Here is a 24247-nt window from a genome sequence, read left to right as displayed (position 1 = left end):
CACTTATGAATTTTGTAATTTCCCTGGGCTAGCCTATTAAAAAGTACTACTCTGGGCCAGCAGTCTCATAACTGCGGTCAACCTGACCTTTGGTCTTCAAGGTTGGCTCTTTCTGTTGTAGCTGGACACTTGAGATGCTTTAAAAATCACCAGAGCTGGGCAAAGTCTTTGAAACAGGCATTAGATTATTTCATAAATCATTTGATGAATAACAATGGAAAAGGAAAAGAACTGTTATTTTTTGAGTCATGGAAGCAATAGCCCCAAACAAACAATAAGGAACAGTAGTGAGAATGTATTTTAATGTTTGATATAAGTAGGAGAGGGACGCGGTGGCTCAGTGGGTTAGGATGCTGAGCTTGTCGATCAGAAGATCAGCAGTTTGGCAGGTTGAATCCCGAGTACCGCGTAACAGAGTGAGCGCCTGTTACTCATCCCAGCTTCTGCCAACATAGCAGTTCGAAAGCACGTAAAAATGCAAGTAGAAAAATAGGGACCACTACGGTGGGAAGGTAACAGCGTTCCGTGTGCCTTTTGGGGTCTAGTCATGCCGGCCACATGACCATGGAGATGTCCTTGGACAAATGCTGGGTCTTTGGCTTTGAAACAGAGATGAGCACCGGCCCCTAGAGTTGGAAACGACTAGCACGCATGTGCGGGGGAACCTTTACCTTTACCTATAAGTAGGAGATGGTAACTGGGAGTGGCAGGATAACAACAATTTCTGCTTGTATATAAATCTGAATTAAAGAAGAATTCCAGAGATTCAAAGATTCACTTGTTTTAGAACTTGTAGAGTTGGTTTCTGATTGTGTCCCAAAGATGCTCTTTCATGAGGCAACTGGACTTTCTCGTTTCACTTCTTCACTTCAGCTCTGAAAAAGAGATAAAGAAGCTTCTTGGATGAGAAGCAAAACGTCTTCAAAGAAAAACAAGAAAGTCCAGTTTCCTCGTGAAAAAGCATCTTTGGGATAACTATGACCTGGATGACTGAGAATCTCCATAGACGTTTCTGATTGTGGCTAGAAGAAATTTTGCTGGCTTTGCTAAAATCACAAAGTAAATGTGTAGGGTAAGCAATGGCTCAGTTGAAAGGGTAGTCCTTCTTCAGAATAGTCAATAGACTTTACTGTGGTTAGTCTGCAACAGATTTAAGCACTCTGTTCCAAAAGGGCAGAAAGTGTTCTTCATAAGCAGACAGAGAAACTTACCCTGAAGCAACTCTGAAGGTGAGTGGGAATTAATAAAGAGCTATGTTGATCATTTCTGCCCTCCAAAAACAGTGGCCTGCCTATTCTGGAGATGGGGCAATGAGATGGCACAGGTAACTCTGCCATTAAATGTGCATTTCCTTTCCATGAAAAAGGACATTTAATTCTATACAATTTTCTATCAGTTGTAGGGGAAGGCAGGAGAACCAGAAACATCTGCTTTTCTCATCTGGAAAGCTATAAAGATATAGCAAGTATTTGAAAATGGCATGCAGGACAGGAAAACACCCTGACTGAGAATTGTGTAAACAGAGGAGGATCTATTGGTTGTGAATGTAAACCATACTTAGTAGTCATAGCCATCACAACCATCTTCTTCTAATGAGTCATTTGAGATTCAGAGGATTTCACTGGAATGAAAGTAATGAAACATTTGTAGTTATTTTAACATACTAAAATTCTAGTTCATGTTTATTAAATATAGAAATCTAAAACTATTCATGTAAGGCATTTAGATTTCTGCAACAAAATTATTGTGGTAGAATTTTGTATAACATTTTGACATTGAGATCCTAGCTGATTAAGATTTACTGTCTATTTTGAATGTGCAATCCTATCAGGATCTGGGGTTTTTTTTTTAAAATTGTTTGTTTTTGTTTTTTGTTTATATATCTTTCTTCCAGGCTGGTCTTCACGATAGCCCTATGAACTCATCATGGCTGAATGAAAGTCTAAATTATTTCATAGTTCATAACTTCATCTCGGTAAAATGAGAGGCATCTATGAATTTAGCCTCAACATAAGATTTTTAACCAATACATTTATAGGTCTATTTTATTTATTTTAATTCCATTTATATCCCACCCTTCTCCGAAGACTCAGGGCGGCTTACAAGCTTAGCAATAGCCTTCATTCTATGTATATGCCTGCTTATTAGCCCATACCAACCTCTCTGCTTATTAAAATCTGATGAACATTGTCAAGAAAGCTTTTCCTGGGACTTCTAATATTGTCCTTTGAGATGTTCATGGGATGTCTTTTTAGCCTCCATTGCCAGACTCTTCTGATGGACTCACTGTAACATTTGACATTTTAAACTGACTCTTCACTGTCTGTTCTTCTTTGTCTTTACTTGTTCATTCTTTTATTGTGCTCTGAATAAGTGTAGTCATCATGACCACCACTTCAGGAGGTGAGAAAACTGAATATGCAGCAGCCAATGAATATTGAACATCAAGAAACATTTCTGCAGTTATTTATTCAAAGAGGTGTACTTCTGATGATAAAATTAAAACCTCATTAATACAAATCTGGTTACATTTTGCTGCACTGGGATAGCAGAAGCATCTATTTTCCTTCCATTCATACTGAAGCCATCCTAATATAAGTTGCACTGATACTTCAGGGATATTTAATAATTCATTCTCTTGTTCAATAATTCAATAAGTACTAGCTAAGATTTGCTGAATGATCCTAATGACTTCTCACTATAACTGTCCTGGTCCTGCCAGGAAGGGAATCATGATCCTTTCTCCATTTTGTTCCAGCTTTGTTGGTGTAGGAAGTTGAGGTTATCTTGATATTAAGGATCATGCTCAGCAAAGCCATTATGGATAATCACAGCAAGTAGTTATCTGGAATCTCCACATGACTGAAATTATGTTCACAGGATTACAGTAAATTAGATTGGTCCTAAATATATATCCTTATAGGGATCCTTGTATATGTTTTAAAATTACTTATTTTAATAATATAACTGATGCCTAGACTTTAATGTCAGTAATTTCCTTCTATTCTTCATGGATTGGCATGGATTCTGATTTATCAAGATTCAAAACATTCTCTCTTTTCCACTAAGAATGAAAGAAGGGACTGTTGAGTATCATTAGTGTAATGAATTGGGATTTTACTTGAACTGTGTTTATGTGTCTTTTGAATGCTGCTTAAGGTTGCTCAATTGAGGTGTCTGTGTAATGGTCGCTGACTAGCCAGACATGCAGTCTCCAAAAAGATCATTGGATGATTTGGGGTGGGAATGAGTTCCTTTAAACCTATTGGCTGCCACCTAGTGGCCAACCATATAAGTAGCTGCGCAGAAGCCTCTGATTCAGTTCTGTTCTTGTTTGCCTCAATAAAGAAATGTTCCTGTTTGAAACGTCTCGTCTTGCTTCCTGCCTCCAAAGAACTCACTACACAACAGTTAGATGCATTATTTTTCTGCTTAGACTAGGAAGATTTTTTCAAACTGAATGTTCTTAAGACATTTGCTATAGAAGAAATCACTCCTGACATATGGATTACCGGTACATACTTAATAGGCATTCAACATATATGTCAGCTTTTGTTTGGTTTTCACTTTGTGTTCTGTGTGAACATCGCTATTGTGTTTCTTAAAACATTTTTTTGGTTAGCATGACATGTGAACCTTGCCACTATGGCATATTTAACAAGCCCAAGTTAATATATGTGAGATTGTGGTGTTAATTTAGCCAATGTGACAATGTGGAAGAAACAAATCCAAGTTGACTTTATATGGATTCCACTAGTGATCTTGAAGCAGATGTTCTTTTAGAATAAAACATACAAAATGCCTAGCTATATAGATCAATATTTTTTGGTTCTACCCATAGGCCCATGGGATACCAAAGAGGTATGAACCCAACCTATCTCAGAAGTATTTGAGGATAAAAATGGATAAGGGTATACATCTCAAATTGAGGGCACTCATGCATAATTTTATAAATAGCACTTAAGCATGTCAGGTTTAGGTAGCATAGCAATAACTGTAAAACCTATAGATGCCAATCAATACTCATTTCCCCCTGAAACACATCAGGTTTCAGAATGATCAGATATGTTACAAGTGTATATTCGGTGCAAAGAAATTTTTATTGGACATCATTGGAGGTCCTAACATTGGGGAAGGGAAAGAGAAGAAATGGTAGATTAAAATTGTAATTGTCAATCAACCGAAGTATTATTTTATTTCCTATGTATTGAGTGTTTAGGTATCTAGGAAGTAATTATTCATCCAACTGAGGGAAATGAGAAGCATGCATTAGATTCTCCATGTCACTGCTCTGGACAGGTGTCTCTTCCTGTGTGCCAACTTAGCCTTAATATTGCCAGTCAGTTTCTTATTATAAAGAATGTAAGGATGAAGCAGGTGAACTCAGCTCATTATATACTAAGACACTGAAGGGATCTACAAAAACCAGGAAGCTATCTGGCATTTTCTATCTGCAGAGATAAGTAAATGTTTTTTTTTAATCCCAATGTATTAAAAATTAACTTCTGTTTAGTATGCTTAGGCTTATTTTCAGTTACATGGAGAGGGATTACAGACTATTATTTTCCAAAGGAAGAATATTTGATATAATAAACCTTTTAAAAATCCCATAAAATCTGTCCTTAAGAATGTCCACATTCTAGTAATATCTACTAGTAGTCCTTAAGAATGTAGTCTTTAGGAATGTAGACTACTCAGTCTTAAGTAGTCCTTAAGAATGTCTTAGTTCTAGTAGTATCAATCAATCAGCCAGGGTCTTCCCTGGCAATGGTGATGGAAGTAGAATGGTGAAGGAAGCAGCTGTAGCAAGTTTGTTTTAACATTCAAATCACAGGAGAAAGGAAGAAAAAGCAGAGAGGGATCAGTCTTCACTAAGCGGGTGCCCTGATATATACGTATACAATTTTGAATTTTTAAAAGTTACAATAAACCCAAGAATTCTTCCAGCCTGCCTTTCGAGAGGTTTTATGCTCCAGGCCCTAAACAGTTCTTTTCTGCCATTTCCAAGATCCAAAGAAGAGGAACACTTAAAAGCTCAGCAAAGCAGGATGGCTACCCACGTAGTGGGGATAATAATTTGTACCTTCCCGCAACCACACATAATACAGCCTTTATTCAATAAATAGCAAAGCCGTTTCACACCAAGCCAAAGGTCAGCTTTTGCTGTATTAATAGCTGCTCTGGGAGGGTCACTGTTGTGCTATCCTACTTTTTTTTCCCAGGGCCTGGAGATGCAATTTCCTACAATCTGCAGGCAATTTCCCACCAATTTTCTTGGGGAGCTAATAGGCTGTGACAGGAGATGGAGCTAGCAAGCAGCAGGCGGCTTCAGAAGAGACAAATTGCATCTCTGCCACCTAACTGGGCAATCTAGATCGACAGAGTTTATAGCTTTGTAGTGTTATTGGGCCCCATGCTAACACCAAATCACTCAAGCTGCTATCTGAATTTCATATTCTCCTTCCATCTGAATTTGCCGTCACCACATATCACCCACAGTTACAAAATAGATTGCATGCGATTAGTGGTTTAACGGCCTTTCAAATAGCTTCCTAGACATTGTTCAGATTCAAAATAGGGAAATGCAGAGTCTGGACATTCAGATATCATAGTCATATTGTCCTATCGGTTTTCTGAAGAGGCAGCAAGTCATTCCCTGAGGGGATTTACAACCACCGTCAAAATTAATTGTATTGTCATTTAATGGCGAAAGCTGAATTTTTAAAGACTTATGGCACAGGCAAAAAGATGGGGAGCTATGTAGAACAGAGTTGTGTAGGAGCACAGAAGAACAGAGTTATCTGACAAGACAGAATTTATGTTGTTCAGAATCTGGATTGCATTAATTCCTAAATACATATAATTATTGTTTTCTTGGATTAGATAAAATAACAGGTAGTCCTCGACTTACGCCAGTTTGTTTAGAGACCGTTTGAAGTTACAGTGGCAATGAGAAAAGTGGCTGACCACTTTTCACACTTTTCACACTTGCAGCAACCCCACAGTCAGGTGATCAAAATTCAGATGTTTGGCAACTGGCTCATATTTATGACAGTTGAGTGTCCCAGGATCATGGGAACACCTTTTGCAACAGTGGCAAATATCTTTAGCTGAAGGTTCAAATTGGTTTGTCCTACCAATTCTATGTGGGACAAACTGCTGTGATTCAGGGTCAGCCTGTGGGTTCGGCAGTTGGGTCGGACGATTCAGAGGAGGAGGAGGGGGGTGTTGGAGAGCTTGATGAGAATAATATTGAGGCTCCACAGAGCCCTCAGCCAGGCCCCTCCCATCTGGTCATGACGCAGACCCAGCTGTGTGAGCCTGACAGCGTGGATGAAGATGACCCACAGCTGGCCCTGTTCAAGGACGCCCGACGCAGGAGGCAGTCAAGCAGGAGTAAACAGAGGAAGGCAATGGGGCACCTCGGAAGGAGGCAGAGAGAAGCCACACCCTGAACTGTATAAAAGGGGAATGCGTGGGAGGGCTGGTTTGCTGAAGGCAACCGTTTGAATAGCTCCTGTTTCATGGTTTGTGTTTTGTTTTGCTCTGTTTTACGTTAATAAATTTGGCAGGCTTAGTTCCAGCCTCTTGCCGTTTGTAAAGGGGTTGTCCCTGCCTTTTCTGCAGGGCCGGTAGTAGGCTGGTACAGAACACAAACATCACGTCAATTAAAAGCCAGGATCCATAAACACCAGCTGGCAGTCAAACGCCACAATCCCAAATCCTTAATCTCTACTCAGACCAACCCGAAAGAAGCACCCATTCGATTGGAGCAGCACAAAAATCATTGGTCATGCTACCACCCACCATGCTCATGAGTTCATTGAAGTCTGACGCTCCACAAACAATTCCATTGACAGACACATTGACCTACAACCAGCCTACGAACCCCTCAGAAACTAAATCAACCACACAGCCAACCAGAGACAGCACCGACCCTCAACCAACCCACACAAGCCCCCTCCCCACACCAGTTCACCTTCCAATGACCTTGACCTGATGTAACCTCCCCTTCACAAGACCCATCACAGACCCTTACTTGACCTGAAGCCCTTATAAACAGAAGAACACTGACACTGACATCCCCTAAACTCCGCTGAAGATGTTACCTAGCCTGGTTAGGAAATGATCAGAAACCAACCCACAAGCTTGGAGAACGAACCTTCACAACCTCACCTTTTGCAACATTCTGACAAGCAAAGTCAAGGGGGAAGCCAGATTAATCTAGCAACTGTATTACTAACTGCAGTGATTCACTTAACAACTGTGGCAAGAAAGATCATAAAATGGGGAAAATTCACTTAACAAATGTCTCACTTAGCAACCGAAGCTTTGGGCTCAGTTGTGATCCTAAGCTGAGGACTACCCGTATCAAAAAGTCCCAAATATAAAAAAAAAAGAAAAGAAAATTGAAGTCAGTTATGGAATTAGTATTGATGATGTTCAAGAGCAAAGGATGTTCTGTGGGCTGGGAAGACCATGGTATGAAATGGCTGAACATCAATCAATTTTATCAGGAAACTCTTGCACAATTTCATTGAGCCTATGTGGATTCCAAGTTAAAAACTGGAAACATTTCCTGGATGGTGTGGAAAGCTTTCTATTTTTACTGCTAGCATTATTATTTCCCCTTTCTGTTCAGTGTGAACACGTGACTGGTAATTCAGAGAAACAGCCTATGTATTTCATAGTGAATCCTGCCCTATAAAAGCCTATGACTTTAGCAAGAATATTAGTTTTCAGCATTTATATCATTAAATCAGTTTAGTAAATATCTGCAAAAGAAGTATTTATATTAACTTTTTAATATGAATTTATGTTAAAGTTCAATTCTATGCATGCTTAAGAGGAAGGAAGCATATAGTAGAGCATACTTCTTTGGGGCAGAAAACAGGGCTTGTAAATTGAATAGAAGCATGAGAATCTATTACTCAGATCTTCAGACAAAGGAAATGAGCCAAAGTAAGTTTTTTTTCCCCACAGAATAAATATTTCCTATTGAGAACGAAAAACACAAAATTACACCACATTTTATCTTTAGGAGCCTAATTACTTCACCAATGAAAAATACAAAGTTATAATGAAGACATCAAAAAACCCCTTTCATACCAGTTCTTCTGTTTTAAATCATGCAGCATTTAATATCCTGTTTTGTATTTGGATGGAGTTTTTTTTTAATGAAGTGCTGTTCCTTCAAAGCATGGAAAAGTTAGTGACTTGCACTCGAACACCATTAAGAGGCAATCTATAATTACCATTCTAAATGCAATTATTAAAAAAACACACAAACAGCTGCACTTGCAGAGAAGCCTATAGGAAACTGGAGTTGGGAGCTGAAATGAAATGAAATGATCATGGTTAATGGAATAAACATCTGGAGTAATTTGCATTTTGGCTCACCTGCAGCTGGAAGTCCTTCACATTAACAAGTCTTGAAGCATCCCTGTTAAACATGATGGAGAATACAGCAACTTTCCTAGAGTAGTTCCAATATAGCTGTAACCCCCCACCCACCCACCCACCCCCAGGGGCACAGCAATGCCCTTAGTACAAAGTAGTGGCAGTATTAGGACAACTAACCACACCCTCACTTCTGTACACTTCAAGTAAAACTCTTAAGAACCAAGAGCCCTCAAGGCACAGTATTGGAAGCAGAGTCTGGAGTTTGATCCTGACAGAGTTTGAGGTTGACCTATCCTTCCATCCTTCTGAGGTAGGTAAAATGAGGGGGGCAATATACAAATAATGCTGACTTTTTAAACAGCACACAGAGTGTGGTAAAGCAGTATGGAGCAGTATATAAGTCTAAGTGCTATTGGGGACACAGTGGATCAAAGAGTTAAATCTTCACATGCTAGGTTCCCCATCAAGTCCACTAAGTGTTGGATTTATTTATTTAAAACATTTGTATACCTACCCCTATTCTAACAACTCTTGGGGGGGGGGCTCCCAATCAACAGTTAAAACAGCATGTAAAACCATATTAAAACTATAGAACTAAACACATGAACATGTTAAAAATAACAAAAACCTGGCTCCAAGTCAAACGTCTAATGTGCAGTATTCCAATCGGATCCCAGCACTCGGTGGTGGGGAGCCAGGTCTTTTCAAAGCTTTAGGGAACACTAGGAGGGTGGGGGGGCTGCCGAGCTTCAGGGGGCAGAGTGACTCATAGGGCAGAGACTGCTATGGAAAAGACACACCTTCTAGCTCCCATTGGGTGGCAATATTTAGGGAAAGGGACTACTGTAGGAGCAGGCCCATTCTATCTGACCTGGTGGGATGGGTAGAGGTCATTAGGGAAAGGTGATTGGGCAGATAAACTGAGCCTGTGCCCTATAGCAGCGTTTCCCAACCTTAGGAACTTGAAGATGCGTGGACTTCAACTCCCAGAATAGCTGGCTGGGGAATTCTGGGAGTTGAAGTCCACGCATCTTCAAGTTCCTAAGGTTGGGAAACGCTGCCCTATAGGACTTTAAAGGTGATAAAGATAACCAGCATCTTGAATTGCACCTGAATAGAAACAATGGGCCCCATTACTGTGCCTGCTGCTGCATTCTGGACCAGTTGAGGTTTTTTTTTTGTTTTTTTTTATTTTAATTCCATTTATATCCCGCCCTTCTCCAAAGACTCAGGGCGGCTTACAAGCTTAGCAGTAGCCTTCATTCTATGTATATGCCTGCTTATTAGGGCTTTCACACACACCCCCAAGCGGCATTATTACAAAGTCAGCTTATTGCCCCCAACAATCTGGGTCCTCATTTTACCTACCTCGGAAGGATGGAGGGCTGAGTCAACCTTGAGCCTGGTGGGACGCGAACCTGCACTAATTGCAGGCAGCTGGTGTTACTGAAGGAGGCATTAGCCCACTGCTCCACCAAGGCTCAGTTTCCTGGTAGTCTTCAAGGGGCATCCCATATAGAGTGCATTGCAGTGGTAAGAGAAATCATTTTTTAGCTTTCCGTAAATACATTTAACTAAATAAATTTCCACAGGCACAACGCTGGCGAGAACTAACTTTGCAGGAGGAAGGGGCACAATACAAGAAATTGATGTTTAAAGAGTGAGATGTGTTTGAACCGGATGAGTAAAATCTTAATGTGCAATTTTCTCCAGTAATACATGAACGACATTTCCAAACACCAGTCTGATATTAAGGTTATGCTCACATTAAGAGGAAATACATGGCTGATTAATTAGGAGCAAGTAACTGAATGACAGCATTAATATAGAATTTATAAATATTAAAATTGGGCATTAATTTTAAACCTAGTTTTTCAGTGAACACTTGGCCCAATAGATGATTTGGATAATTCTGAAGAATGAGCTGAAAGCTTGGAAGTGATCCAAATATCTTGATGCAGTTAACCACAAAATAAAGAGTTATTAGCTTATCATAATTGCAGCCAATTTTAAAGTAACAGAGTACTCCGCTGTGGATTGCTGCAAGGAAGTGGAACAAAGCGTGTGAAATGAACAGATGGATTTGATTTTAAACAAATTAAGCTCACTCCCTGGGATGTAACAAGTGATTTTGTAGTTTTCCATGTTATGGGTTAACTTCCCACTGTGACCTTCTCATGCTGCTTGGTAATTTTTTTTTCTTGACATTAAGCACAATCATTGAAAGAAGATGAGGGCTTTATTATATTCAGTTCTAAAACTCTCATCTTCAGCTTTCAGGTCTACAAGGACTACTTCATACAAGATAAACTTTACCTACAGCAAAACGAATGTGCCTGAGCTGGTTCTCATTTGCTAAATTGCATAATTTCCTGCGTGGGATTTGATTTGTGAGTAGATAATCCATCTTGTGTGAACTGGCCCCTAAAACACCCTGAAACATGAACAGGCAGTGAATTCAGCCATTGCATGGTGGTACTGGTTTTCATCCTCATGTATTCAAGACAAAAAAAGTAGAGCTAACTATGATCACACCAGACATCTAACAAGGGCAATGGGTTTATGACTATCAAATCCTCATATGAAGTTGGATCAATACTGTATTATCTAAAAATTAACATGTCTGTTGCTTTGTGATGCTTCCTGCAAACCAGGGAATAGAATTTCCACTGGTATTTTCTAAAATTTCGTAATAATAATAATAATAATTTTATTTGTATAATGATCATAAGTGTAAAGAATGCATGGAATACAGTTTCTTTAAGAGGTGGCAGAGATCACAAAAAAATGTTTTATTTAGTAACTTTAACGAGCACCAGTCTTTCTACTCCATTCTTTTCTTATTAGTGCAAGTTTCTATTAAAAATCAGTAATCAATAAATTTAAACTACAAACCACAGAAGGACAAAGAATACCAAATTAAACGCTATAATTACAGAAAGTCTCTTCCAAACTTTAGGTATTGCCACATTAAATGTTCATGTGTACCAATACCTTATCATCAAGAAACCACGTAATAGTACTTAGATTGACAGAATCTCACAATCTGATTCTAAATCACTTAGAGAAGTGCTGGCTGGGGAATTCTGGGAGCTGAGGTCCACAAATCTTAAAGGTTTTCAAGGTTGGACACCCCTGAGTTAGAGCTTTACAGCACAAGACCAGCATCTGATTTAAGCAGATCTCAACACAACACAAAAGACTATATATAGCCTTTATAGAAGAGAAAAACAGGAAAAGTCTGATGTTTACTCTGAACATTAGAAAGGAAGACTTGCCTCCTTAAGTCAACTAATCTGGTTCAGGAAAGTCAAGTGGCATTGTACAAAAATGCTTCTGAGAACTACAGTACATAAGTATGACAGTTCACATGTAAGTTAAAGAGATAAAACTTAGCTAAATTGGAGAACATTCAAATCAGCCTTATTTGATCCAGAAATGTCAATTGTTGGTCTACCTCCCCAAATTAAAGAATGTTGACTAGAAGTTTGAGTGTGAGTGAGAAGAAGACATTGCTACTAGCATCAGCAGAAGTACATACTGGATATCTGAAATCAACGTAGTTATGTATATGCTTTACATGGGATAAGTCTCCCGCTGCTATGTTCTGCTACTTTCTGGTAGCAGAAACGGGGAGTGGCAGAAACAATGGGGCCCTTTCTACTGCTAGTAAGTGGCTGTTCAGGAATAGTTGTGATAGAACCAGACAACTATAGGTAAAAGATAAGAATGGGCGCACCACTAAGCTAGTCTGCACAGGGACCTCTGACTGGTATCTATCCTTCTATCTGCATATTGGAGTTCTATTGTCCCACACTTTGATGATCACATAACAAATCTTTGGTAAGAACCTTGAATTTCAGAGGGAATTTGGGCATCATCTCCCTCCTTTGTTTTGTTTCCATTTGTTTATTTACTTATTTTCATTAAGGAAGCAGTATTTTATATCCTTTTAATAAGTAAACAGTAAGTTTGTTTACTTTTTATATTTATCACATTTCTATGCTGCCCATCCCACCTGAGTGACTCCATCTACTCCTCTCCCCTCCAAATTGGGTTGTATTCTGTAACATTACCTACAGAAGACCATTTGCCCCATTGTTGCATATTATGCTAACCTTTTAGTAGTATATTTAGGGACCTCAGTCCATTAGAGAAAAAATAACTGCAAAAACAAGCAAATCTACAACTCCATTTCTGCAACTAAAAAAAAAATTCTGCAAGCAGAACAGTTACATGCTGATTTAAGCTGCCTAAGTCAGTGGATATCATCTTCATATTTGTTCATCCGAAGAACCAACACTCCCAACATAATAAAAATAAAATAAAAACCATAAACTCTTTTTAAGGTTTTAAGTACAGTGTATGTACAAACACACTGAAAAAAAGAGGCCATCAGTTCAAAAGCAGTAAATAGTGGGGAAAAGGAAAAAAAGAACTAGCTTGGAATATTTACTTCTTTATAGCCTGATACAGAGCAGGATTTGAAAGTGGCTGAAATGTGGGAACTCCATGCAACAAAAATGGCATATCAAATGAAAAACTCACCCATTTTCATATAGATGCACATCAGATACGAGTCTGTTGATATGTAGATATTGTGCTCATTTTAAAGACAATGCATCTAGGACATTAAGAATGCTTAATGTTTTATATTCCAGATGTGAACTAATATATATTAGGACTATTATCATTTCATGCTGCTATAAAATGGATTCAGCAGAATGAGCATGTAAATTGAAAAAAAAAACCTAATGTCTTTTCAGGCTCTGGATGCAAGAAAGAAAATTCGCTCCCAAATGGAAGAACATTGTCCGTAGTTAAACCAACATTGCTCTGAGGTCTTTCTTATATTTGATTTTCAGATGACGGTCTTTTAAATCAGTACAGAGAAGCTGGTTACATATCACAAATTGAGGCAATTATATTTAAGAAACAAGATTTAACATAAAAAGCCAAATGTTCTCTTTTTCTTCTAATACGCTTAAATTTATCTTGTGTACTAGCTGTACAAAATGCACATTAACTTTTGCAAGAGATGCATTTTGGATTCAAAAAGATCATTCAGATTGGGAATAGACCCATACTCCTTATCTCTTAGCACCCCTTTGGAGGAGCTATGTCATTTCCTGCGCTGCCCAGGTAGTCCTAATAACTCTGCATTTTAGCTCAACTTTTCAGCTTCAGATCTGAAGCACGGTACATCTGCAGTTAATATTATACCCAAATTCTTCTTAAAACATTAACTGTATTTATATCCTTTCAAACTAGCAAACCTTGTGTAAGATTGAAATAGCTCAAAAGGAGGAAAAGTCTCAACTACAGGTAATCCTCAACTTACAGCCATTCATTTAGTGACCGTTCAAAGTTACAATGACGTGACATTTTCCCCACTTATCACCATTGCAGCATCCCTGGGGGTCACATGATCAAAATTCAGATGCTTGGCAACTGGCATGTATTTAGGACGGTTGCAGTGTCCTGGTGTCGTGTGATCACCTTTTGTGACTTTTTGACAAGCAAAGTCAGCGGGGAAGCCAGATTCACTTAACAAGCACGTTACCAACTTAACAACTGCAGGGATTCATTTGTGGCAAGAAAGATCATAATATGGGGCAAAATTCACTTAACAACTGTCTTGCTTAGTAAGGTAAATTTTGGGTACGATTTTGTTGTAAGTTAAGAACTCCCTGTACTGCTTTTCTGCTGCAGCATGGTGAACCACTATTTTCCATCAGTAATAGTACTACACTTTACAAATATGTTTCTGAACAGATCTGTACTATTTTCGTTCGTTGTCAACATGAACTATGAATTCTTATACAAAATCCCTAAATAAACTTTACAGGTGCTCAAAATAGAAAACCTATGGTTCCCAGTTTTAGCCTAGCTTATAAGTTTTAAACCATATTGTTGTTGTTTTTTTTTCTTTTAAATTATTTAAGGAGCATCGGTGGGGGAAAGAAAGGAGACTGTTTATTGATACTAAAGCCTTTACTGTAATAAACCAAATATATTTACAATTTGTACAAATGTTTGATCTTCAACAAAACATACAAAAACCCATATCCCAAGAGGCAAAACCAGGAAACAAGTTTATCCAAGATACCACTGTTCTACACAAGACAGGATGCAGGTGGAATCGCAAGTGCTGAAACGTCATCCCACATCGTCAAGCAATGAGCATGATTCTACGATGCCATAAAGGAAGGGCCCAAAAGGCTGCAATAATCTTCAGCAGGCTCTGCTGTGAAAATCCATTAAAGCTACGCTACACAAGTCCTTCTCGCTAGATGTTGAGAAGCATCACGGGAAGATGTGGGAACCAAGTTCTTCGTTTCATCATTTTAAAAAGTAGAGTCTTTCTACATCTACAGTTTAAAATCATTTTGGCCCAGTTCAACTCTTTTAAGTTTCCAACACAATTTCTCAGTAGATAACTTCATAGACAGTAGCCTTCTTGTCTCCAGACCCAGTAACTATGTATTTATCATCAACGGAGATATCACAGCTGAGCACAGAAGATGACTCTTTGGACTAGGAGAGAAGAAAGAGAAGTATAAGGGTCTATTTGTGAACACACACCTATGCACACACCTTCCCTTGCTCCTATCCACAATGTATCAAGTTTTGGGTTTAAATTCTAATGTGAGTGTAACATATTATTTTTTTAAAGTTGAAATAAAGCCAACCCATGCTCAGTTCCTTGAACCTTCTGGCATAGCAGAAGAGATACTGGAACTACTAACACCCCACCTCAAAGAATTCCATTTTAAAATTTATTTCATACACAAATTATAGTTCTTACCTGGAATATACTGGCTCCATATGGGGTCCTCCAGGCATTTAGGAGATTATCTTTCCCGGTACTTACAAACCATTTGCCTGGAAAATGATCATTAATGAGAACTGTTAGACATACTACATAGGCATACACTGTATTCATAAAAGCTCTCTTCTGAATTGGTTCCAGGTTTACTTAATACGAGCATCCCTGTGACTCAAACATCACAAGGGAGAGGAGAGGACAAGGGGAACTGAAAGTATGAAAAAGCGTCAAAGAATACTCCACAAAACATACTACAACTTTTCATTTTGACAAATGCTTGCTGGCATAAGTAACCCATGGAGTGTCTGAAAAGGACAGTGTTAAATACAAACTCTACAAGTTGCAATGTATGGCAGTGAAAGCTGGACCATAAGAAAGGCTGAGCGCCAAAGAATTGAAGCCTTTGAACTCTGGTGCTGGAGAAGACTCCTGCGAGTTCCTTGGACTGCAAAGCGATCAAACCGGTCAGTCCTAGAGGAGATCAACCCTGACTGCTCTTTAGAAGGCCAGATCCTGAAGCTAAAACTCAAATACTTTGGCCACCTAATGAGAAGGAAGGACTCACTGGAGAAGAGCCTAATGCTGGGAAAGATTGAGGGCAATAGAAGAAGGGGACGACAGAGAATGAGGTGGCTGGATGGAGTCACTGAAGCAGTAGGCGTGAGCTTAAATGGACTCCAGAAGATGGTAGAGGACAGGAAGGCCTGGAGGAACAGTGTCCATAGGGTCGCGATGGGTCGGACACGACTTCGCAACTAACAAAAACAAGTAGTCCTCCCAGATGGCCAGCAACATCACTGGGGGGAAAAGGGGCTCCAAGTTGAGTACTTGCGGCACTTTAGCTGGTTATAAGGACATGAACCACTGTAGCCATGCCATCTATTCCAAGCAATGCTGTAACTGGCACGCCAGCTAAAATTGGCAAAAGATTCCACGTACTGATCCAGCAGGAACTGCAAGTCAAAGAGTACTCCAAATTGGTAGACTTCCTGCAGGTGGTTAAGAATACCATATGGTGACCCTATCCACTACATTATTATTTTATAAGCCTTCTCACATCCTTGCTGGAAGAACCACCAAGAAGAGAGCTACATTTATTTTCTACTTCTTAAAGCAAAGTGGAATGAAAATATTCAAGGGCCTTGCCTTCTTCTAAGGGCAGCTGAGGCTAATTTATACAAATGTTGATGGCTGTTAGACATTATTCCTCTAACTTACCACAGTATGCAAACTTGAGCGATAGCACACAGCTTTCATGTAGATGAAGCTGGTATTTGTCTGGCTTATTTACATGCAGTACTTCCACGTTGCTGCTTTCCATTCCCACAGCCAGCCATTCACCAGTGGGACAATAGCCAAGGGAAAATATCTTTAAAATAAAAAGAGAGAGCTATTTACAATCCCAGCAAAAAGAGTAAACAGAGAGAGAAGAGAGAGAGAGAGAGAGAGATGGGGAAGAGGGAGAGAGAAATAGAAACTGTTTTACATATATTCTGAAACATAGGATGATGATTTAGAGCTGGAAATCAGGGCCAATATACATTTATAATATGTATATATGAATTCCAGAATATGTGGACTAGGGATAAACGGGCTTGTTACCTATGAAGGCATTGCTGCATTTTATCCTCCTTTGATTTTATCTCTCTAGCCTAAGTGAAAATGCCAAATAAGATTTGTATAGGTACTCACAGTTTTAAAGATTCTATAGGAAATGCTCTTTTTTTCTCAAAGTAATTGTTACAGACAGGTGGTATAAATTCCTAAATACATCCTTGTTAGAAGTGATTTTATCCCCTAATAAATGGCTTCCCTAATAGTAGCTTGAGGCTATGACAACCTATATAGGTAACAAGATTAAATTGTGAACACAGTTAAGCAGTACTTCTGAGACAAATGTTTGGTATCCTCTCAGAGTTACTAAATGTACCCAGTATACGAAGGATTTGAAATGTGCATTATTCACTGTCTTAGAAATGCTTTAAGAAAATAAAAGACACCTGGGATGTGAAGTCATGCTGCTGGAGCTGCCTTCCTTCTCTCAAGTCCCAGGATCTGACAGTGTTGTCCAAGCCTCCTGTCCAGAGCTTGGTACCATCATTAGAAATGTCAATACAGCTGGCTCCATCTGTGTGGCCTTGGAATTGCCTGATAAAACAAACCAGATTGAATAATGATTTCCTGCCAGAACTCAAGGTAAACACTGTTGTGCTGTTAGTTTTGGATTCTGCCTGAGTATCATCTTCTCTGCATTAGCTAATGTGCATGAAGGAGCAAACTTGCACCCTTCCCTACTGTGAAATTAGCTCCCTGTATGCAAGCTTTTTTTTTTGCAAGTGCCAAAGGACATGGAATGAACCAAGAATTTGGATAACAAGAACCAAACATATGTGTGCATTGATCTGTAAAAGGTGGAAGACTCTTTCAAAAGCTGTAATTCACTACTGCAACACCTGGAAATAAAATAGAACAGATTACCAAGCTAAACTCAATATACAAAAGGCAAATTGGCTCACAGAGAGCCAGTTATTTATAGGCTTTGTCGAGCTGCGAATCAAGGACATTTTTAAAAAATGCTTAAAAGATTTGGCTACATAAACACAAGGAGGAAGCTATCCAGAAACACAGCCTGACTAAGCCTTGCAAAACTCTGACCTAAGCCTGTCATCATTATTCAACGTTTTACATTTTAAACAGTTATAATTTTAATATAAATTTTATATGTGAAATCCCTGTTCTCAGTAATAAAAACTTATTCAAGTATATATTAAACCCTAAGCTTGAATGTTTAAAGGGCTTGCCTTTTTTTTCATCAGCAATTTTAGCTTTAGTTCCATGTCATAACAGCAGCTGAAGAAGAACTACTATCCTGGGATAAGCTATAAATCAGCTTGATAGGCCCTAGAGCAGGCATGTCAAACTGCCGGCCCGCAGGCCGGATGCATCACAATGAAACTGCGCCCTCCCCATTGCCGGCAATGGGGGAAAAGTCGTGATACGTAACACGACGTCATGAGTTTGACATGCCTGCCCTAGAGGCTCTCCCTCTGAAAGTGAAAGGGGTTATCAGTGTACTCCTTTCATTTTCTACAACTTGTACTGACTGCCGGTAAGGCTGAATGAATCACAACAAGTCCAACCAATATTTATGTTCAGAAAACCTGGCAAGAACTCTGGTGTTCAACAATTGGGTTGAATAGCCCTTTAGAAATAATTTTTAAAAAGTGCAGCTCTATGATTCTGAAAAAGATGCAGTTGCTTTAAAAGGCTGAAGGCAATGCTATGTTTGTATTTCAAAATAATTATCCAAATTATTCCCAAAGCACAACTCAAATATGTTATATGAAGTGAGCAGAGACCTTTGCTAAAAAAAGCTCATTCTGGGGATTTAACTTTATTTTTCTGTTGGACACATAAATTAAAATAGAAGTATTTTTCCCCAAACTTCATACATGTAGAATATATATCATTTAAATAGAGTCATATCCAACTATTAATTGCTTGTACTTTGGAGTCATGTTTTGAGTTAACTTCATGACAAAATGATTTTTAGGTTCATTCCTCTTGTACCCATTCACTCAATTGGCTTAGTCATATAATTGACAACTATTTGTAGTAAACACCAACATGAAAAAGCTTCATACGTTTTGTGCTACTATTGTATAAGTGTTGGCTTCCCTCATCCTACACACAATGTGAGAGCACCTGTGTCGCTTTATTAAGAGCATGGTTAAAAATATACTAAAAAATTGGCATTCCAAGCAGGGTGAACATTAAAGCCAACACTTGAGGCCATGTCAGATATTGTTCTTAGTTGCATTTTAAAAATAAAACAATCAAGTTACGGATGTCAATGCTAAATCAGATTGTTTTTCTAATGTAATGAAAAAGTTCCAAGGCTATGAAAGGAAAGTAACAATTATCCAAAAAGGAGAGCCATGACAGAATTTGAAAAATCTCTTATTGCTGTTTTGTCTTTTTTCCAATATACACATCTTATTTCTCAGTACCACACTCCATTTTCAAAGGATCTGATCTACTGTGTAATTAGCACTTGCATAAGTAAAGCCCAAACCCATTTGTAATTATAGATGAAGGGAAAAAGAGATACAAAAGATAAAGGGAGATACAAATAATAATTTCCGATTGAAATCTTGCCCAAAATTTCACTGTATAAATCACAGTGCCATGTAAATTATATTCAAAGTTGGTAACTGGACACTATTTCATGTTAACCTGATTTCAATAGTACTTAGGCAAGTCAAACATCTAAATGTATTGGACTTCCAAAGACAACTATTGATGCTACAGCTTATAAATTAGCCTGCACACAAGTATCATATACTGTATGTGTCTGAAAATTTGGCATTGCAAAAGTAGAAATGCATAGCATTGGCTAATAGCATCAATACTATCAAATAACTTTATAAATATGGGTATCATCCAGGAACCAAAGGCGGGGGTGGGAAGAGCGAGAGAAAGAGAGAAATTGAAGTAAGGGACTGAGTTTTCAACATCTTTACTTTTTGTTCTTCTACTTTATAGGCAGAAAAAAGTCTAAATTAAATATAGAGCTGTCCATTTTCTTAAAAAAAAAACACAAGCGGCAGAACTTAAATTAATTTGATTTTTGGCCCATCACTGAAGGGTTCACAGTCCTGCTTGTAATTAAGATGACTCATTCAGTCTGTAAGTGTCCAGAGATGCTTAAGTGGCCAAATGCCGATACTTTAAATAGCCTCTCATTATGAAGGCAGGTGCAAATGTCAGCTGTGCTTGCTGAGATTTATTGTGCATCACTGCCAGGTTTTTTTGTGATATATGAATAGTTGGTTTTGTGGTCCACCAAACACTCATATTACAAAACTATTTTGAACTGTTAAAAGTTGCTACCTTGCCAAAGCATTCCCACCAAGGTGTACCAAAACATTCTTTTCTTTAATCTTGAAGGCCTGAAAGGAAATTACTTATGTGAGCATTATGCTAATTACACACCCGGCCTTGCAAGCTTGGAAATTTTAGATGTTGTCTGCAAAAAGAAACCGCATAACCTAGAAGAGGGAACAGGGAGAAACCCCTGACTAGAAACCAACAAAGGCACTAAGAAAAGCAGAAAATTATATGGGCTAATTTTTATTTTTATTTATTCTTTGGGTAAGCGAATGGTTTAATAGCTGTTCCATTCATTTACACTTACCGTATATACTTGAGTATAAGCCGACTCGAGTATAAGCCGAGACCCCCAATTTCACCCCCCAAAACTGGAAAAAGTTATTGACTCGAGTATAAGCCGATCCGCCGTTCTGCAAGCCTGAATACACAGGAATACCCTGTGTGGCCGCGGCTCGTCGGCAGGTCTCCGTTCCTCCTGCCGACCTTTGGGGAGGTTTGGGCGCCTCCCCAAACCTCCCCAAACGTCGGCAGGTCTCCGTTCCTCCTGCCGACCTTTGGGGAGGTTTGGGCGCCTCCCCAAACCTCCCCAAACCTCGGCAGGTCTCCGTTCCTCCTGCCGACCTTTGGGGAGGTTTGGGCGCCTCCCCAAACCTCCCCAAACCTCGGCAAGTCTCCGTTCCTCCTGCCGACCTTTGGGGAGGTTTGGGCGCCTCCCCAAACCTCGGCAGGTCTCCGTTCCTCCGCGCAGACCTGCCGACCTTTGGGGAGGTTTGGGCGCCTCCCCAAACGTCCCCAAACCTCGGCAGGTCTCCGTTCCTGTTTGGGGAGGTTTGGGCGCCTCCCCAAACCTCCCCAAACCTCGGCAGGTCTCCGTTCCTCCGCGCAGACCTGCCGACGTTTGGGGAGGTTTGGGCGCCTCCCCAAACCTCCCCAAACCTCGGCAGGTCTCCGTTCCTGTTTGGGGAGGTTTGGGCGCCTCCCCAAACCTCCCCAAACCTCGGCAGGTCTCCGTTCCTCCGCGCAGACCTGCCGACCTTTGGGGAGGTTTGGGCGCCTCCCCAAACGTCCCCAAACCTCGGCAGGTCTCCGTTCCTGTTTGGGGAGGTTTGGGCGCCTCCCCAAACCTCCCCAAACCTCGGCAGGTCTCCGTTCCTCCGCGCAGACCTGCCGACCTTTGGGGAGGTTTGGGCGCCTCCCCAAACGTCCCCAAACCTCGGCAGGTCTCCGTTCCTGTTTGGGGAGGTTTGGGCGCCTCCCCAAACCTCCCCAAACCTCGGCAGGTCTCCGTTCCTGTTTGGGGAGGTTTGGGCGCCTCCCCAAACCTCCCCAAACCTCGGCAGGTCTCCGTTCCTCCGCGCAGACCTGCCGACCTTTGGGGAGGTTTGGGCGCCTCCCCAAACCTCCCCAAACCTCGGCAGGTCTCCGTTCCTGTTTGGGGAGGTTTGGGCGCCTCCCCAAACCTCCCCAAACCTCGGCAGGTCTCCGTTCCTCCGCGCAGACCTGCCGACCTTTGGGGAGGTTTGGGCGCCTCCCCAAACGTCCCCAAACCTCGGCAGGTCTCCGTTCCTGTTTGGGGAGGTTTGGGCGCCTCCCCAAACCTCCCCAAACCTCGGCAGGTCTCCGTTCCTCCGCGCAGACCTGCCGACCTTTGGGGAGGTTTGGGCGCCTCCCCAAACCTCCCCAAACCTCGGCAGGTCTCCGTTCCTGTTTGGGGAGGTTTGGGCGCCTCCCCAAACCTCCCCAAACCTCGGCAGGTCTCCGTTCCTCCGCGCAGACCTGCCGACGTTTGGGGAGGTTTGGGGAGGCGCCCAAACCTCCCCAAAGGTCGGCAGGAAGAACGGAGACCTGCCGAGGTTTGGGGAGGTTTGGGGAGGCGCCCAAACCTCCCCAAAGGTCGGCAGGTCTGCGCGGAGGAACGGAGACCTGCCGAGGTTTGGGGACGTTTGGGGAGGCGCCCAAACCTCCCCAAACAGGAACGGAGACCTGCCGAGGTTTGGGGACGTTTGGGGAGGCGCCCAAACCTCCCCAAAGGTCGGCAGGTCTGCGCGGAGGAACGGAGACCTGCCGAGGTTTGGGGAGGTTTGGGGAGGCGCCCAAACCTCCCCAAACAGGAACGGAGACCTGCCGAGGTTTGGGGACGTTTGGGGAGGCGCCCAAACCTCCCCAAAGGTCGGCAGGTCTGCGCGGAGGAACGGAGACCTGCCGAGGTTTGGGGAGGTTTGGGGAGGCGCCCAAACCTCCCCAAACAGGAACGGAGACCTGCCGAGGTTTGGGGAGGTTTGGGGAGGCGCCCAAACCTCCCCAAAGGTCGGCAGGTCTGCGCGGAGGAACGGAGACCTGCCGAGGTTTGGGGACGTTTGGGGAGGCGCCCAAACCTCCCCAAACAGGAACGGAGACCTGCCGAGGTTTGGGGACGTTTGGGGAGGCGCCCAAACCTCCCCAAAGGTCGGCAGGTCTGCGCGGAGGAACGGAGACCTGCCGAGGTTTGGGGAGGTTTGGGGAGGCGCCCAAACCTCCCCAAACAGGAACGGAGACCTGCCGAGGTTTGGGGACGTTTGGGGAGGCGCCCAAACCTCCCCAAAGGTCGGCAGGTCTGCGCGGAGGAACGGAGACCTGCCGAGGTTTGGGGAGGTTTGGGGAGGCGCCCAAACCTCCCCAAACAGGAACGGAGACCTGCCGAGGTTTGGGGACGTTTGGGGAGGCGCCCAAACCTCCCCAAAGGTCGGCAGGTCTGCGCGGAGGAACGGAGACCTGCCGAGGTTTGGGGAGGCGCCCAAACCTCCCCAAACAGGAACGGAGACCTGCCGAGGTTTGGGGAGGCGCCCAAACCTCCCCAAAGGTCGGCAGGTCTGCGCGGAGGAACGGAGACCTGCCGAGGTTTGGGGAGGTTTGGGGAGGCGCCCAAACCTCCCCAAACAGGAACGGAGACCTGCCGAGGTTTGGGGACGTTTGGGGAGGCGCCCAAACCTCCCCAAAGGTCGGCAGGTCTGCGCGGAGGAACGGAGACCTGCCGAGGTTTGGGGAGGTTTGGGGAGGCGCCCAAACCTCCCCAAACAGGAACGGAGACCTGCCGAGGTTTGGGGAGGCGCCCAAACCTCCCCAAAGGTCGGCAGGAGGAACGGAGACCTGCCGAGGTTTGGGGAGGCGCCCAAACCTCCCCAAAGGTCGGCAGGAGGAACGGAGACCTGGGGAGGTTTGGGGAGGCGCCCAAACCTCCCCAAAGGTCGGCAGGAGGAACGGAGACCTGCCGACGTTTGGGGAGGTTTGGGGAGGCGCCCAAACCTCCCCAAACGTCGGCAGGTCTGCGCGGAGGAACGGAGACCTGCCGAGGTTTGGGGAGGCGCCCAAACCTCCCCAAACGTCGGCAAGTCTCCGTTCCTCCGCGCCCTGCCTGCCTGCTTCTTTCCGCTGCGGAAAGAAGCAGGCAGGCAAGGCGCGGAGTTTGGGGAGGTGCGCGCGCACCTCCCCAAACCTCCCCAAACTTCGGCAGGTCTCGGACGGCGGTGGCTTGGGAGAGGTGCGGGCGATCCCGGAAGCACCAAAGCCTCGGCCGCGCACAAGTCCTCGGTAAGTTTTTTTTGTTGACTGGAGTATAAGCCGAAGTGGAATTTTTCAGCCCAAAAAGTGGGCTGAAAAATTCGGCTTATACTCAAGTATATACGGTAAGTTGCAATTATTTGAGGATAGTCTTAAATTTAATATAACAAACTGAAGGGGGGGAGAGAGAGAGAGAGATTGACCTACCACAATACACAGTATTTAATGCCAGGAGACTAAAGCTCCTAGACCACCAAGATCCAACTAGCATTCAAAGCATCATGACAAAAAGGTTGCTGATTTCACACTAAGGCAACAGAAAGTGAGTTCTGACAAGTCTAAAGCAGGCATTTCAAACTGCTGGCCCATGGGCCGGATGCATCACTCCGAAACCGTGCCCACCCCATTGCCAGCAATGGGGAAAAAGTCACGATACATCGTGTGATCTCACGAGTTTGACATGTCTGGTCTAAAAGTATAATTTTAAAATTTCAATAAACTTCATTAAATAGGGTAGGCCAAACAATGAGAGTGGTGCCAGAATACAGTGTAGGTAAAAGGAAGTTTTGGTTTAGTTTTTAATCA

General features: G+C 42.1%; 1 protein-coding gene across 5 annotated transcripts in view; it reads right to left on the bottom strand.

Moving 5' to 3' along the window:
- Positions 1 to 14378: 14378 nt before the first annotated feature.
- TLE1 (TLE family member 1, transcriptional corepressor) overlaps positions 14379 to 24247 on the bottom strand; it is a 93638-nt gene continuing 83769 nt past the window's right edge. For all 5 annotated transcript variants that reach the window (XM_081320840.1, XM_081320842.1, XM_081320841.1 and 2 more), the window contains 4 exons: positions 17233 to 17380; positions 16451 to 16601; positions 15212 to 15288; positions 14379 to 14940 (listed from right to left, as the gene is read on the bottom strand). In XM_081320840.1, coding sequence (XP_081176966.1) covers positions 14833 to 14940; positions 15212 to 15288; positions 16451 to 16601; positions 17233 to 17380 — 484 coding nt within the window. In that variant the 3' untranslated portion in view covers positions 14379 to 14832. The remainder of the gene's footprint in view (positions 14941 to 15211; positions 15289 to 16450; positions 16602 to 17232; positions 17381 to 24247) is intronic.

This window comes from Vipera berus (genome assembly GCF_964194415.1).
Source record: "Vipera berus genome assembly, chromosome: 2".
NCBI classification, from domain to species: Eukaryota; Metazoa; Chordata; class Lepidosauria; order Squamata; family Viperidae; genus Vipera; species Vipera berus.
This window is presented reverse-complemented; position numbering and strand designations above follow the sequence as displayed.